Consider the following 15,919-nt stretch of genomic DNA (forward strand, 5'->3'; position numbering starts at 1 on the left):
GCTGTGGGAACTCTGGGGGCACTGGAGAAAGCTCAGCAGAGGCACAGTGAAAACCTACAGTGGGAGGAGCTCAGCTTCCGGACTTTCCCGGCTTCTGGGGGTGATTCCAGCCCATAAGAGCAGGTCACCAGCCGTGAGTCCAGATTCTACTTAGCTGCTCACTGTAGGGGCAGTTCTGCAAACACAGCGTGAACGACTTCGCTGGGGCTTTGGGCTGTGCCTCCTGGGAGAGGGGGGTGGTTTGTGGATGGCCCACTGCTGGGCCCACTGGCACCCAGAAATGCACAAGTCTATGGACGGCACCGCCTGGGGTCCCTGGTGAGCCAAGTGGGTCTCCGGACAGAAAGTGAATTTTGCTCTGAGAACGTCACCTCCTGGTCCCCTTGACACAGTCACGGTGTCAGGGCAGCTCTGAGGAGTGCAGGAAGACTTACAATTGGATCTGCTTCTCTCCTTTGACGCATTTCAGCTCTGTGGCCTTGCCTGTACCCCCAGCCACACCCCTGGGCTGTCTTCTGGTCTGCGTGGTGGGGGGGCGGTTCACGGCAGACTTGGGGTGACTGCCTGCAGCTGGGCACACAGAAATGCGCGTGGTGGCCGGGCTGTCACTGCTGTAGACGGTCTGGCCGCGCTCCACGTTGGAGCATGTGGTCCACGCTCCGTGGCAGGTGGGAGGAACTACTTTAGAGCAGCCGAATGCCTCACCTGCGTGAGGACTTGCCCACAGTCCAGGAGCTGAGCCCCAGCTGCCACTCTGCTCGTGTGGCCAGCTACCGCGGCCACAGTCCCCTGTTCCAGATGCTTCTGAGCCTGCTCGGGCTTGGCCACAGTCACCACCCTGCGCCCAGAGACCAGAGGCGGGTGAGAGTCCAGACAACCACATTCCACAGGCAGTCCTCCAACCAGCAGCCTCCGAAAGGAAAGGCCAAGAGAGCAAACGGCCTTAGAAATTACAGACCAATGACTGAGGAATTCTAAAAGGGCTATCATACTTAATTTTGTTTCTATTTGACCCAGGGCAGATCTCAGGAATTGTACCCCTGGAATGTAAGGTCCACTTGTCTCCTCTCCGAAAGGCCTGGTGCTATGTAAAGAACACTCAAATCCTGCATTTGCTACTTGCAATTTGGCCCTTGAGATGTCATAACGCTCTATTAAAGTAAATGTTGGGGCCACGTGTGGAGTCCAGCCCTGGTGTGACCAATCCCCCAAGCCCCCAGAGCTGGCCAAGGCCTCTGTCAGCTAACTCCCATTGCCCAAGGACCCCTGGCTTCTATTGTTTGTGGGGGAGAGGGAAGGAAAGGGGGGCGGGGGGTGTTCCCTGCAGCTAAGAATGTGCTCTAGCGTCTCAGGCATCCGCACACAGAGGCTGGGCTCAGGCCAGCTGGGCATGTTCTCCAAGAGGCATTTCCTGTGCGGCTCCCAGACTCATACAGCTGCCCTGACGTCGCTCGGGGACCGAGACTCTCCAGCCCCCTTCTACGAGTGTGGCCCGGGGGCTGAGGACACAGGCCCTGGAATCACGCGGTCCGTGCTTGTATCCCAGACCCTCACTTCCGCCGTTACTCCCGGGACCTCAGTGTCCTCATTGATAAGCATAATCACAGCACCGCGGGGATTCTGCATCATGGCTTAGTGTCTGGTGCAGTGTTCACCCAAGAAACACAAGCCGCCATTACTCTGAGTATCGGAACCTGGGCAAAGTGGGCCAGGAAAGGCGGTCTGATTCCAGGTGATCGATTTTGCTGCAGGTGGACTAGTCTGGGGAGCAAGCGGAAGCTGATCGCAGGAAACAAGCTTCTGGTTTATCGGAGTGACCACAGGCTCCTGTTCCTTACGAGAGGGTTCTACGAGCATCTCAAGTCATGGTCCTAGGCCCACGTTAAGCCTTCACGGAAGCCTTGGGAGAGTTCATACCGAAGCCGGAGACTCGGCAGGTCCAGGCTCAGCAGGCACTGCGTCCATCCAGAGAAAACAAGGGCTCGGCCTCAGGCCCTCACAGTTCGGCTCCCCCCTCCCCGTGCATTTAAACGAACATTACAACCACCTTTGCAACAAGAAGCGCTGCTTCCCACTGTTGTGATACCATGGTGAGCCCATCTTGCAAACACTGAGAACACCCTGGTGCTCTGACTTCCGCTCAGCAGCGAGCTCAGGTTTCCCTCTTCCCTCACACTGAGTCACCACCCCTGGGCCCCGAGCCCCCAAGAATGGAGGTGTCAGGGCTGTGACTGGCCTGGGGGAGTCCTCCCACCTGCCCTCAGCCCAGAGCCCGACTGCGTCCACCGCTAGCCATTCTGCCCCCCGGGGGGTCTGAGCGCAATGAGAAGTTGGAATCCAGAAGCCCCTGCACCCTCCAGTGGGCGCATCTGTGTAGCCTCAACAACCAGCCCAGAGCAGGGGACCCAGGAGGCTTCATGTGTGCCTCAGGATGGGCACCTCAGGGGAGAAGAAATCCCAGGAAGCTTCTGGAAATGGAAGCCAACAGGCTGCCTGGGAAGGGAGGAGAGGCACAGCCTTGCAGACAAGACCCCACAGCCCGTTTCAGGTGCCGTCACTTACCCAGGGCTCCTTGGCAGATGTCCGTGCGGGTGGCCCCTCCAATAATAAACCGCGGGTCATTGCAGATCTCCTGGGAACGAGACCCACAGAGTGCTGTCAAGCCACCAGGCACATGCTTTTGGAGTTAGGACACCTCCGTTCCCAGTGGGTGCACCAGACGCCTTCTCCGCCATCCGCACCCCCCTCCCCCCGCCAGGGAAAGTTTTGCAGTTAGAGCCAGACTGCCATGGGCAACTTCTCGTACCCCTGCCCCATGGAACCCCAGCGCCCCGCACTGCCTACAGCCTACTTCATGTCTCTACTTCCTCTCCATCAGCTGTGGGGTCCCTTCATACTCTGGGGCTGCCCCATCAGCCCCACCAGCCCCTCTCCTCCATTCCTGCACATCAGCTGTTTTGTCTTCGTGGGATTCCTTTCCCACCTTGTTCTCTCCTGTTTCACCTCCTACCGTATTTCAAGCCTCCTTGCCACCTCCTCCATGAAGCCCTCCTTCACAGTCCAGCCCTCGCTCATGTCTGGGATTCTGAGCCCCGGAGCACTTGTACTCTGCCGTCTGGTATTTAGCTGTGCCCCGTCCAGTGTTGCTGGGGGGCGTGTACAGGGGAACGGATCTAGCCTTCTGAAGCCGCCCAGCGCGCGGGATATCGGCAGCATCCGTGTCTCGGGAAGCAGCTGCAGAGGGGTGCTGTGCGTGGTGCTTTATGTCATGGGGCCCTCTCCGGGATTCAGATGGGTACCGTCCCCATCTTACGGGGAGGAAACAGGCCACAGAGATAAAACAGTGTAAAACAATGTGTCCAAAGATAGCGGCTCTAAGTTACAGACAGCACTGGCATTTGCACTCACTGGCGGATAACAATAGCTTTGTACTCTTTCTGCTGCGAGGCTGCCTCTGACCGATTAGTAACAAAACTCTAAGGGTGTTACAACCTCACTGATTAGTAACAAAACTCACGATTATCCCCCCGCCCCCACAGCCCGATGGAGGCAATCGGGAACAATTCTGGCCCCTCCCGCCACCCTCTCTGTTTCCTGATTCTGAAGCGCTCCAACCCAAAACCGCAGAGGAAGCCAGAGGAAGCCAGGCATAAATCTGGGCTTTCATTGGCTTGGGCGACCTCGGTGTGCCGGTGCTCCACCCCACACCCCTCGGTGTGTCCCTCTCGGTCAAGCAGAAGCCTTTTTTGGGTGGGGCCTGGGTCCGGCCCCCTGTCCCCTGTCCCTGCTCATCACTCTACAGCAGAGTGCATTCCTTTCACGCCTCGCCACGGTCCCCTCCCTGCTCAGGTCAGGCTGCTTGGGGGGATGACGGGACAGCCGAACCCGCCAGGCAAGCACTCATGCAGCTCATCGATGGACACACTGGGCTTGGTGCCGAGAGCCCAAGAATCACACCGCGTTCCTCTGTGTGCCAGGCTCTTCCACCAGCAGGATTTTCCACTGTTTCAGAAATTTTCCCACACCTTGGGCAGCCTCTCCAAAGAAGGCAAAGCCCAGGGTGGCCCCTGGAGGTGCCTCAGGAAAGTGAGCCTCGCGCATGGCATGTAGGCACTGGATTAAACCTGGATGCGACCCCGGGGACGGGGTCAAGGGCTTGGGCTCTGGGTCCGGACAAGTGGGGTCTGAACCCTGGCCCTGCCACTCCAACGGGTTCTAAGACCCGGGCAAGGTCCTCCACCTCTGTTGGCCTTGGTTTCCTCATCTATGGAATGGGGACGGTGTGACAAGTGTACCCCCCACAGGGTGTTCAGTGACACCAAGTGTCCTTGGTAAGCGCTCCACAGAAGTCAGCTATTGTTATTGCCACTGAAGAACAAGGGGATGATAGTCCCTGAATCTGGAGGCCACCAGAGGTCTGTGCTCTCGGGGCACAGGGGGACTCAGGCAGCCTGCCCCTGCTCCGACCTCCTCAGCACTGCAGCTGGTCTCAGCAGCGAGGTCAGGAAACCCCTCCCTGGGGAGGAGCACACCCTCCCACTCAGGGCCTGCCTGGCCTGCCTGCTCCCTGCTCTCCCTTCCTTGGGACCTCGTGTCACCAATTCCTGCTGTCTGCCTCTCACCCCTTCCTCCCCGGTGACTCAACACATGACACATCCCACAGCCTCTCAAATCCCACGGCCCACCCTACCCACCACTCCCCTGTCCCTTTTCAGACACCCTCTCAAAGGAGCTGATGACGCTCTTCCTGCTTTGGGTCCCTCACTTGTGGCACCTACAGCACCCAGCCGACTGGCTCTGCACCACCTTCCCACTGCAGCTGCTCTTCCAAAGTCCCCAGTGACTCGCTGGTGTCCAGATCCAGGGGACATTTTGTTTCCCTCGCCTGACCCCAACCACAGCAGTGTTCGAGAAGGCAGGACGGAGGCAGAGGGTAGCTGTCCAACCCACAGGCCGGACAGAGTCCCGGCTCCACCCCGGACACCTGTGTGAGCAAATATTTAACTTCTGCAAGCCTCTAGTTCTTCAACTGCTGAATGGGAACATAACAGCCTCCCCCCCACCCCAACTTGTGCAGCTCGCAGCCTGTCTCATCCTGACATGGCGGGGTCCTGAGATTGGCTCCAGATCTCTCGCCCATCTGGAAGCTCTACCGGCAGTTCTACCTCCTGGGCGACCTGCCTCCCCTCACCAGCCCCTAAAGTTTAAGGAGGCAGAAACTAGACATACTGTGCTTGGCACAGTAGGTGTTCAGCAAGTGCTTATTTAATAGTGAATGAAAGAACAAGTGAAGGAGTGTGCAAATTCACTCTGTAAACTGTAAGCGAGGCACTATGCTAGTGTCAGGTGAATACATTCTCTTTTATTTGTCACCTTCACAACTATAACTTCACTTGAGGCTCATTACAACCCTGCCTTCATTCATTCCCTGACTCCATGAAGAATCACTGTCCCTCTGTTCACAGATGTATCCCAAGCATTGAAGACAGTGCCTGGAGTGTTAACAGGCGCTCAGGACTGCTGGATGAGGTGGCACTGACCTCTGGGGACACACTGGTGACCAATACACAGGGGGTCCCTGCAGTTCTGAGGGAAGGACAGATAATACGTAATTATACCTATAAACTGCAAAAACACTTGAGGAAAGTTAGCAGGGCTCTGTGAGGAACAATAAAAGATAAAGAATAATAAATAAAGAGGAAAATACTTAGGCAACATCTCTCCTTTTAGATGAAGAAATGGAAGCAGAGAGGCTAGAGGTCCAGGCAGCGTCACCCAGCAGGTGAGCAAGAAATGAACTCAAGTGCTGGGGACCCCATCTAGGGCATTTCTACTGCGCTTGCTGCTTATAGGCTGGGTTTAGGGTAACAGGTGACCTGGGAGGTCCAGAGGAGTGGACGCAGGGCGGCAACTTTACTCTCAGGTCAGGAATCTAGAGCCTGGGCTCCCAGGAAGCCTTGTTCAGATTTGGCAGGGGAATACCATGCAGTGTCCCATGGCAGGTGGGGCCTGCAGAGGTCCATGGCGAACCGGATGGACAACTGGAGGAGGGGGCAAGCTGTCCCAAGGCCTGCCAGGGCAAGGGGCGTGGGCAGGACAAGGGAGCTTAGAGGGCCCCCCGAGATTCCCCAGGGAGGATTCTGGGCCAGTGCAATGAGGAGGAGCATCTGGCTCTGTGCTGCATCACTCCCGTCCTTCGTTAATCATCAGGGTAAATGTTATGCAGAGGTCTCACCAGCTCCCATTTGGAAAAATAAACACGAAACTCTGATTGGATAAATCTTAACCGCGACTGCACGAGACAATCCTTACTCACAAAAGGACCAGGCTGCGGGTTTCCCTCTTCCCTGAAGCAGACACAAGCTGAGTTAGAGCTTGACGTTTCCTGGTCAGATACTGCCTCCCACCCTCCTTTCCCCGCAGACCTTCCTCCCACCATCTCCCCGCGGGAGTCCAAGCAAAGTTTCTCCCAGGGCTCCTATGTCGCCCCGACATCTTGTGGAGTCCGAAGGCGGCTCCCCTGGCCGGCCTGGTAACTGCACGGGAGGGCAGGGCGCGCCTGACTGGCGGAGGAAGCGTCGGGGTGGAGAGAGGCCAGGCCCACGCAGCGGACGCGCCTGCACCGAATAACGGGGAGGGGCGCGCACAGTGCGCTCCTGGCGCGCTCTCGGCGGCGGGCGCAGGCCCTCCCAGACCCCGCTGCGCTAGGCTGGCCGGCAGCCTGGGCCCCGCACCCTCCGCACTCCACCCACCCCGGGCCCCGCGCCCCCTGCCGGCCCCCGCCCCGCACACCCCCCACCTCGGGCCCCGCGCCCCCGCCGCCCCCCGCCGCCCCGGCACCGCACACCCCACCCACCCCGGGCCCAGCGCCCCCCGCCGCCCCCGCGACCCCCGGCCCCGCGCCCTACCGTGGGCCGCTTCCACTCGATGCCCTGCGTCTTGCTGGAGTAGGGTCCCAGCTCCTTGAAGCCCAGGGAGGAAGGGATGGCCGGGAAGGAGGGGTCCTGGAAGAGCGTCCCGGCCTCCAGGCACTCGTCCCGCAGCGCCTCGTAGTCCTGGTTGAGGTACTTAATGGACTTCTCGTGCGAGCCCAGCCCCTCGGCCGTCTCTCGGTCCTTCACCAGCTTGGCCGCGATGCCGGCCATGGCGCGGGGGTCTCGGCAGGGGCGCGGCGAGCAGGGACCGGCGTCGGAAGGAGCGCGGCCTGGTTGGGCGCGCTGCGGCTGGACTGCGGTCGGCGGCGCCGCGGGCGGTACCTCCCCCAGCAGGAGGCGCCCCCTCCCGGCGGGGTGTGGCCTCGGCGCCCGGCGGCGGGTGTGGCCTCGGCGCCCGGAGTGCTGGGGCTTCCCGGCGGGGTGTGGCCTCGGCGCCGGGGGTCGCGGGCTGCCACCTGCGGCCCAGACCGGCCGCCAACGCTCCGCCCCCAGGGCTGGAAGGCGGGTCCGGGACTAAATCAGCGGCCATCACCGGGGCCCCGACTTTGTGTCCAACAGCGCGCAGACGGCCTCTCATTTACCGCTCGCAGCAACCCCGGAGACGGGTGTCCCCCCGCTGGGTTCCCATCCTGCTGAGGCGAACAGCGGGCCTCGGAGAGGCTGGGTGACCCGGTGTCGCACCAGCGGTCGCGGGCAGCACGGGGATTCCGAGGCCTCAGCGCCTGTTAGAATCACACGCTGCACATCACACACAGGGTTCCGGGGTTGGCCACTCAAAATACATTCTGAATTTCAGGTTAGCACCAACATTTCCTCAGTGTAAGCATGTCCCGGATATTGCAGGGGCATACTTATACTGAGAAGGTACTCGTGGGGCGCCTGGCTGGCTCAATCGGTGCAGCATGCGATCTTGACCGTGGGGTGGTGAGTTCGAGCCCCAGGCTGGGTGAAGAAATTACCAACCCCAGGTATTGTTGTTTATCTGACACTCACCTTGAAGGGGAGGACGGAGTCAATACTGGTGGGGTGTTTGGAGAGCAGTGCCGGTGACCCCTCCCCCGGGGGCGGGGTGGTGGTGGGGTGTTGCTGGGAGGGAGGGAGCTTCTTGGCTCCATCCCGGAGGCGCGGGTGCGCTGGGACTGCTCGTCCTCCCCCTCCCTGCACTAGGAGGCAAGCATTTGTGTTTCAGTGGGAAACAGGGGGTGGCTTTGCCCTCTCTACCCTACCCCAGGGGACACTTGGCCTTGATGGAAGACATTTTGTATTGTCAGGACTGCGGATGGGGAGCCACTGGCCTCTAGTGGGTAGAAGCCAGGGATGCTGCTCAACTTCTTACACTCCACAGCAAAGTGATCTGATCCCAAATGTCAATAATGCTGAACATCCTGGTTTAGAGCACGACTTCCCAGCCTACCAGATGGTAACCTTTCATTGGGTGTGAGTTGTTTCATGACTCTGAGTTGTAGATAACATGGCCGCGGCAATGTAGGGATCCACGTGAATCCTGTCCAGTGCAGGGGTCTCCCCGCCTTGTGGGAGTCAGCTGAGGCGGTTGGCCCATTCATTTCAATATGCTTCATTTCATATAAACTGGTGCTTCTTGCACTTTCCCTTTGAACCAGATGTAGCATCTGCTTAGTTGTCTCATTTAATTAATGAGCTAAATTAAATCTTTAACGTGTTCATTTTATGGCTAGATGAGAGTCGGTCATGATTTAACGTTTTTGTTTTTTTTAATTATCTTTTAGGGGCACCTGGGCGGCTCAGTCGGTGAAGCGCCTGCCTTGGGCTCAGGTCATGATCCCGGGGTCCTGGGATCGAGTCCCACATCGGGCTCCCTGCTCCGTGGGGAGCCTACTTCTCCCTCTCCCTCTGCTGCTCCCCCTTCTGCTCTCTCTGTCAAATAAATAAATAAAATCTTTAAAAAAATAAATTATCTTTTAGCCTGAAGAACAGGAGGAATAGATAGTCCATCTTGAAGCATAGTTTGAGATTTGAGTATTTAGAATTTGTCTGCTAGACTATGACCTGTCAGGAAACACTTAGAAGTCTTTGGAATTAAAAAAAAAAAAAAAAAAAAAGATATCCTGGGTGTTCTCCGCAATGTTAGTTTTTTTTTTTTTCTTTTCCTGAAACCATGTTTTATTATGCATCTACCCAGCATGAGACCAGGGGGCAGGTGCATCGAACTGCAGGTTGGCTTTCTTCTTGGCATGCACCTCCAGGATGCCCTCCATGTTGTCCTCATGTGTGAGTTCGTGGCGCACCTGAGCAGTGCGATCATGCCCCCTCCACACACACGGCCTTGCATGCGGCCCCACTGAAGTCATCTGCACGGCGGGCCCGCTCCTTGTAGTTCACATCAGGACTGATGTTCACCTTGTGGGAGTGGATCTGCAGGATTCTGGCCCGGGCCTCCTCGCTGGGCATGGGGAATTCAATCTTCAGGTCCAGACCGCCTGAGCGGAGAGTGCAGGGTCCTGGATGTCCACCCTGTTGGTGGCTGCAGTCACCTTTACCTGAGTGTTGGGTCGGAACCCATCCAGTGGGTTCAGAAGCTCCAACAGTGTCCTCTGCACCTCCCAGTCCCAGGCCTTCTCACTAAGCAGACTTGCTGGGGATCTGATGAGCTCCTCTCCATCCCTTTCCTGGTCTTCAAGCTATTTCACAACTCTGTAAGTTTTGGGAAATTGATAGTAATGCAAATAACTCTTGTCCGTATACAAGAAAATAGGCTTTCCCTGCTGAAAGCTTGGCCCCACAGCCTCCCATCTATGAGCAGAGCTCAGTCCTGCATGCCTAACTGGCTGCTCTTTTAGATTCTCCTTTGAACTATTTTTTTTTAAACACCTACTGGTTCCCTTCTTCATTAATGAGTTAAATAAAATCTTGGACATATGTTCATCTTATATTTGTATGAGAGTCATTATTTTACTCTTTTAGGAAGGTATCTTTTAGCACACTTTTGTGCACAGGCCCTGATGCTAACTTCCCATGTTTTCGGGGTTGTCATGGAGCTTAGGGTGTGTATTTATTCTGTGTTGCTCCACAGAGGGAACAGGGACCAGCAATAGGCTTCGTGGGGTGCTGGGTTTAATTTAACAAAAAATGCTTGCACACAGGCCACGCTGTGCCTCATGGAAGGGTACGGCCCAGAGGTGTTCTCCTGAGCTCGGGCCTTCCCAGCTTTGCGGAGCACCAGAACCACTGAGAATTCCTTACTAATTAATGCTCGCAAACGCCTATTTTCCTTATCCTGTCAATTCCTCACAAATGTATTGTCTCTTTGTCCAAAATGTATAAAAACCTCCTGTCTTGGTCCTTTCTTTGGGTCCCAATTTTGTTATTGGGCCTCTGTGAGCACGTAATACAACTTTGGGTCTTTCTCCTGTTAAGCTGCTCTGTGTACGTTGAATTCTTAGTCCTGTTGAAGACCTGGAGGGTGGAGGAAGAATTCTCCCTCCCGGACTGGGCCCTGCTGCTGGGGAGCCTGCCGAGCCAGGGGCTGGTGACCTCTGAACACCCCATAGCCGGAGGGCTCGCTGGCAGGTGGTAGGACCCAGGCTGGAGGTATTTTTCCAGCATCATCGGGTGACAGTTTCTTCCTAGCTTAAAGTCAACATTGGCCTCGTTCTTGAGGGAATTTTCACAAGGGGTGGCTGCATTTTGAAGGCACTATTTCTCTGCCCCTCAAGATCATTTCAAGACTGCTTATTGTTTCCCACGTCCTCAGTTTCCCAGAGAGGAGGAAGAAACTTAGGATTCGTGAATTGCTTTCTGCCACCATGAGTATTTATTCAGATTCCAGAACTGAGCCCTTTGCACACGTTCTTCAGGAGTGGAGTGCGCCAGGTACCCCGTTTCCATGGAATCACCCTACTTTGGGTTTTGGGTTTGTAGTCGCCAATATTGTCCCTTTTGCTATTGATTCTTGTCCTTGACCAGTGCTCAGTTGTCCATTTCTTATTCTCTGCCTCACTTGACCAAATTGTAGTCAGGTTTGTCTCTTTCTTACAGGCGTCTGACCTCTGCTTGCCTGCAAACCGGAGCAGACACGAAGTGGAATGTGGCCCCTTGTCCCGGGAGACCATGTTCTTCTGGTCAGACCCCACTGCTCATTTCCCCTTGTTCGTCCAGCTTCCCCTGCAAAGATTCTGCTTATCTCTGTCTGCACATCCTTTACCCTGTAAGAGACAAGCCCTTTCTGTATGATGGTGAGACACTTGTAGGTTTTTGAGACTGGAAATGTCTCCCTATTGCAATAGTCTTTCTCTCCGATTCAAGTCTTGCCTACCTAAGTCTGGATGTGCTTTTGTCTGAAATCTCCATGTTCCCTTTGCAAGTCTGGGCACCCTGCCCGACAGACAGGTACCACAGCCTGCCCCGTGGCTCTGCTTTTGTAGCCTTGGATGAAATGGGAGACATTGAAATTGGCTTCTAGCTCATAGGTTTTCTGAAACCACCACAACTGAGAACAGAGGGAAGAGATAGCTCATCCTGGAACCTGTTAACTGGTTTCACTGTCCGATTTCCACTGCGCCATCGGATTTCTTCTGGCCTCTGGGCTCTTGGGGGAACACGCGTCCACCTGGCCAGTGTCACGGAGCGGCCCAGGGGTGCTCACACATCTCCTGCTGGTCTCCTGGAGGTCAACTCAGCCCTGGAGGACATGCCTCATCCCCGCCTGCCCACATGTGGCTGACCCTGGCCCCAGCTCCTCTACGTGACACGGGACGGGGCAGACCAGCCCCAGGGGCAGCTTCCTGCTGCCCCGGCTGCCATGCACCAGCCTCCCAGGGCCTGGGCACACAGGACCCTGCTCACAAAGGACCTTCGCTGTCCCAAGTGCCTCGAATTTATTTGCAGATGTGCACAGTGATTACTGCCCTCACCAAAGGCCACAGAGCGGTTTTTAAAACAGAGTGTTCTTTATGCTTTCCGAGCCTCTCACACGATGCTATCTCACCGGATCTGGCAAAACCCCATCTGTTTCTGACCACACGATCCCTTCCACAGGATTCACACAGGTGCCCACAGCCGAGCACTCCGGGCCTCACCCTGGGGAAACTTCCTGCAGTGAGTCACTCGGCCCGGAGCGCAGCTGCCGGGTCAGAGCATGGGGAGTCCCCAGCGCTGGTGGGGCCCAGCCTGTGTGTGTGTGTGTGTGAGTGTGAGCATGTGTGAGTGTGAGCACGTGTGTGACAGAGACACAGGGAGAGAATGAAACATTGAGACCACACCAGCCGTGGCCCTGGCTATTTGGGGGCTGCAGAGGCACATTCTGTGGGTTCTGGACGCTCGAGTCCAAGCTCACTCTTTCCCCGAGCACCTCCAGGTGCCAGGCCCCGAGCTCCATGCTTGATGTACATTAAATCTTCCCAGTCGGTCAAGGGAGGCCTTCTTTCCTCATTTTACAGAAGACGAAATGGAGGCCGAGCAGAACGGCCACTAATGGGTGCTGGGACCAGCCTGGCTCTGAGCCCCAGACCGGAGCCTGTCTGGCCTCTTCCCAGCCGAGGAGGGCTGTGCGGCCGGCAGGGGGCCCGCTTTCTCCTGAGGGTGGAGGCCTAGGAAAAGCTGGATCCTCCTCCTTGACTCCCTCTCTCTGGTCTGTGATCCGAATCCAGAGGCCGTAAGGAGAGAAGAGGCATTCCGTGCCGTTACCACGAGTGGTTTCGTTTTAGGGACCCCTCCCTCTTGGAGTGGCTACAAGGCTTGTTCCTTCCTTGTGACTGCAGCTGGGGGTTGGACACGCCCGCTGGACGCACCGGGTGCGGGGAGGGGTGGGGTGGGGTTCCAGAGCCAGTCCAAGGGATAGGCCTGCCCCTGGTGTCGCAAGAGGTGGGAGGTGCGGCGGGCAGGAGAGAGGAAAAATCTGGAAAGAAAGCACCAAAAAGCCTAGACCAGCCTCCTTGTGGGGGGTAGCAGAGCAGAAGGACTGGGGGCCAAGGGGCTGTGGCAGGGAGGGGCCAGCCAACTGTCAGCCCCGCGGTGACATATGACGGCCCCCGGGCCCTGTCACTGAGTCACTCTGGGCCTCCCCACACCCTTGCACTCTGCTATGCTGGGGCTGGGCAGTTGAGACCTATTTCAGTACTTGCTCTCCTCCGTCCGCTGATGTACCCTCCTGCGTTGGGCATATTTTCTTGTAGCTCTTTATCCCCTCCCTCCTTCCAGGCACAGGGCTCAGCCCCCAGAATCTTCTTTTTTTTTTTTTTTTTTTTAAAGATTTTATTTATTTATTTGAGAGAGAGAGAATGAGAGACAGAGAGCATGAGAGGGAAGAGGGCAGAGGGAGAAGCAGACCCCCTACCGAGCAGGGAGCTCGATGTGGGACTCGATCCCGGGACTCCAGGATCATGACCTGAGCCGAAGGCAGTCGCTTAACCAACTGAGCCACCCAGGTGCCCCAGAATCTTCTTATTGCTGGGACTCCCATGTCCCTGGGGCCGAGATCCCAGGGACCCGTGTGTTTCCCTGCCCCCTGTTGTGGCCCCTCAGTCATCTGTCGATGTAACAGGTCAAAAGGACCGTGACTCAGCGGCAGCACCAGGAACTCGAGGGTGGATCTGGGGCACGCGTCTTAACCTTCCTGTGCCTCAGTTTTTCCCTCTGTAAATAGGGATAATGTGTGTCACCACGTGCTCTGTAATTCTGATGGGAGGAGGCTTATAAATACAGCGTGGGCTGTTGATAAAAACCGGGTGAGACTTTGGGGCTTTCCTTCTGCACCACGAGGTCTTGGATGCACATTTTGAGGTCTGTATGACAGAATCCCAGTGTTGTTGGAAATTTAGAGTATTCTAGTTCAGTTTTTATCAAACTTTATTCAGCAGATCATAAGTTTCTCAAGATGTTAATGGATGTTCTGTGCTGTGTATATGGGTGTGAGTGTGTGGATGTTAGCGTTTGGTCAATAAACTTGGGACAACCTTCATAGTATGTTCCCTCTTAATGAATCCTAATGTATATTATTATGTCAAAGGCTCTGACAAGTCCTGCAGCAAAGGATTCTATTTAACCTAGTCTGTCATTTTTGCATCCTCCAGGAAGAAAATGCCAACACGAAGTTAGGAGTGCAAGAGATTTATTGGGGGTCCTGCCTGTGAAAGATAAAGGGGAGGGGGAGCAGAGGAGCTAGGGGAGACTTCAGATCATGGTGCAATTCTGACACCTGTGGAGAGAGACAGAAGGAAAGCCCACAGGGTAGGAGGATCCCTGGCCTGGAGTGCTGCCCTGAGAGGGTCTCAGCCAACCCCGTGGGGAGTCCCCAGCAGAGCTGGCCCATTAGAGGTCTGCATGGGGTGGAAGTGGTGGGCCCAGGACCTCTGCTGTGTTGTCGCGGGCTGGAGCAGCTGGGGAGAGCCTGTCCTCTTGAGTGTTCTGCAAATATTTATTCATTTTTTTTTTCATTTTTTAAAAGGACGTATAATTGACGTACTACATTATGTTAATTTCAGGTGGACAGCATCAAAATTCCATGTTTGTGTATATTGCAAAATGATCTCCACACTAAGTGTAGTTAACATTCATCACTATACATAGTTACAGAATTTTTTATGTTGTGCCAACTCTTCAGATCTACTCTCTTAGCAGCTTTCGAATATGCACTACATTATCAACTCCAGTCACCATGCTGTGTTACACTGTGTGACTTGTTTATTCTGTAACTGGAAGCTTGTCCCTTTTGACCCGCCTTCACCCACTTTGCTTACCCTCCCAACCCCCACCTCTGGCAACCACCGATCTGTTCTCTATATCTAGGAGTTTTGTTTTGTTTTGTTTTGACTCCCCATGTAAGTGAGATCACACAGTATTTGTCTTTCTCCGTCTGACTTACTTCATTTGGCATGATGCCTTCCAGGTCCATCCATGATGTTGCAAATGACAGGATTTCCTTCTTTTTAATGGCTGAGTAATATTTCACTGTGTGGATATTACCCATGGATCTATGCTAACCACTAACTCAGGAAGTGAGTGGGTAAGACCCCGGCCACTTGCTCCGTCCAGGGGTAACCCGAGGAATCCCGAGGGGGCCGGACAAATCGGAAACACGGCTCTGGGTTGGGTTCACCAATACCGTTGTCAAACAAACTCGGATGAACTCATGGCAAGAGAAGCCGGTAACTCAAGAGACGAGGGTTTGGAAAAGAAAGGGAGAAATTTATTTCAGGTACTGGCAGCTGGGAGAGGTGGTGGGCTCAAGCCTTAACCGACTTCTCAAACACACATGTACAACAATGAGCCTCTCCCCTGACACGAGGAGCACCAAGAGCTTTATAAGCGGAGGTGGGGGTACCTGCAAGGGAGCAGGCAGAGAGCATGTGATCGCCAGTGGGGGTCAGTGTGCGTTCAGCCCAGGGTCACCGGCAGGGGAGGGGACGTGCTGGGTGTGGTCTTCTAGGCATTCCGTTGCTATCAGGGCTTTTCTCTTCCGGAATGTTCTGGTCATTGCAAAACATCTTCGTGGATGGCTGAAGAAAGTGGGATTAGAAATAAGCACAATGGGTTTCAGTCAGGGCATGAGTTAAGCAGTCTTGTCTGCTTGTGTGGGTTTTTTTTTTTTTTTTTTTAATTTTTAAAAAATTTTACGTAGGGCGCCTGGGTGGCTCAGTTGGTTAAGCGACTGCCTTCGGCTCAGGTCATGATCCTGGAGTCCCGGGATCGAGTCCCGCATCGGGCTCCCTGCTCGGCAGGGAGCCTGCTTCTCCCTCTGACCCTCCCGCCTCTCGTGTGCTCTCTGTCTCTCTCATTCTCTCTGTCTCAAATAAATAAATAAAATCTTAAAAAAAAAAAAAAATTTTACGTAGGCTCCACGCCCCACATGGACCAGCGCCGGGTTTGAACTCATGAGCCTGAGATCAAGATCAGATCAATCTTGAGCTGAGATCAAGAGTCGGACCAACCGGGGCGCCTGGGTGGCTCAGTCGTTAAGTGTCTGCCTTCAGCTCGGGTCATGATCCCGGGGTCCTGGGATCGAGCCC

General features: G+C 55.4%; 1 protein-coding gene and 1 long non-coding RNA gene across 3 annotated transcripts in view; one reads left to right on the plus strand and one right to left on the minus strand.

Annotated features, from left to right (window-relative positions):
* The window catches only part of CAPN2 (calpain 2), a 40,562-nt gene extending 33,302 nt beyond the window's left edge, over positions 1-7,260 (minus strand). For both annotated transcript variants that reach the window (XM_054508136.2, XM_045877676.3), the window contains exons 1-2: positions 6,909-7,260; positions 2,563-2,632 (exon numbers count right to left, since the gene is read on the minus strand). In XM_054508136.2, the coding sequence (XP_054364111.1) occupies positions 2,563-2,632; positions 6,909-7,145 (307 nt within the window). In that variant the 5' untranslated portion in view covers positions 7,146-7,260. The remainder of the gene's footprint in view (positions 1-2,562; positions 2,633-6,908) is intronic.
* A 17-nt stretch (positions 7,261-7,277) lies between these two features.
* Positions 7,278-9,838, plus strand: LOC123846352 (uncharacterized). The gene is made up of 3 exons (XR_008506307.2): positions 7,278-7,903; positions 8,207-8,372; positions 8,684-9,838. It is a non-coding gene; the product is annotated as an uncharacterized LOC123846352 (long non-coding RNA).
* The last annotated feature ends 6,081 nt before the right edge of the window (positions 9,839-15,919 follow it).

Source organism: Mirounga angustirostris, unplaced genomic scaffold, assembly GCF_029215605.1.
Source record: "Mirounga angustirostris isolate CCGP_5_RB_7025 unplaced genomic scaffold, mMirAng1.0.hap1 SCAF_6, whole genome shotgun sequence".
Classification (NCBI taxonomy): Eukaryota; Metazoa; Chordata; class Mammalia; order Carnivora; family Phocidae; genus Mirounga; species Mirounga angustirostris.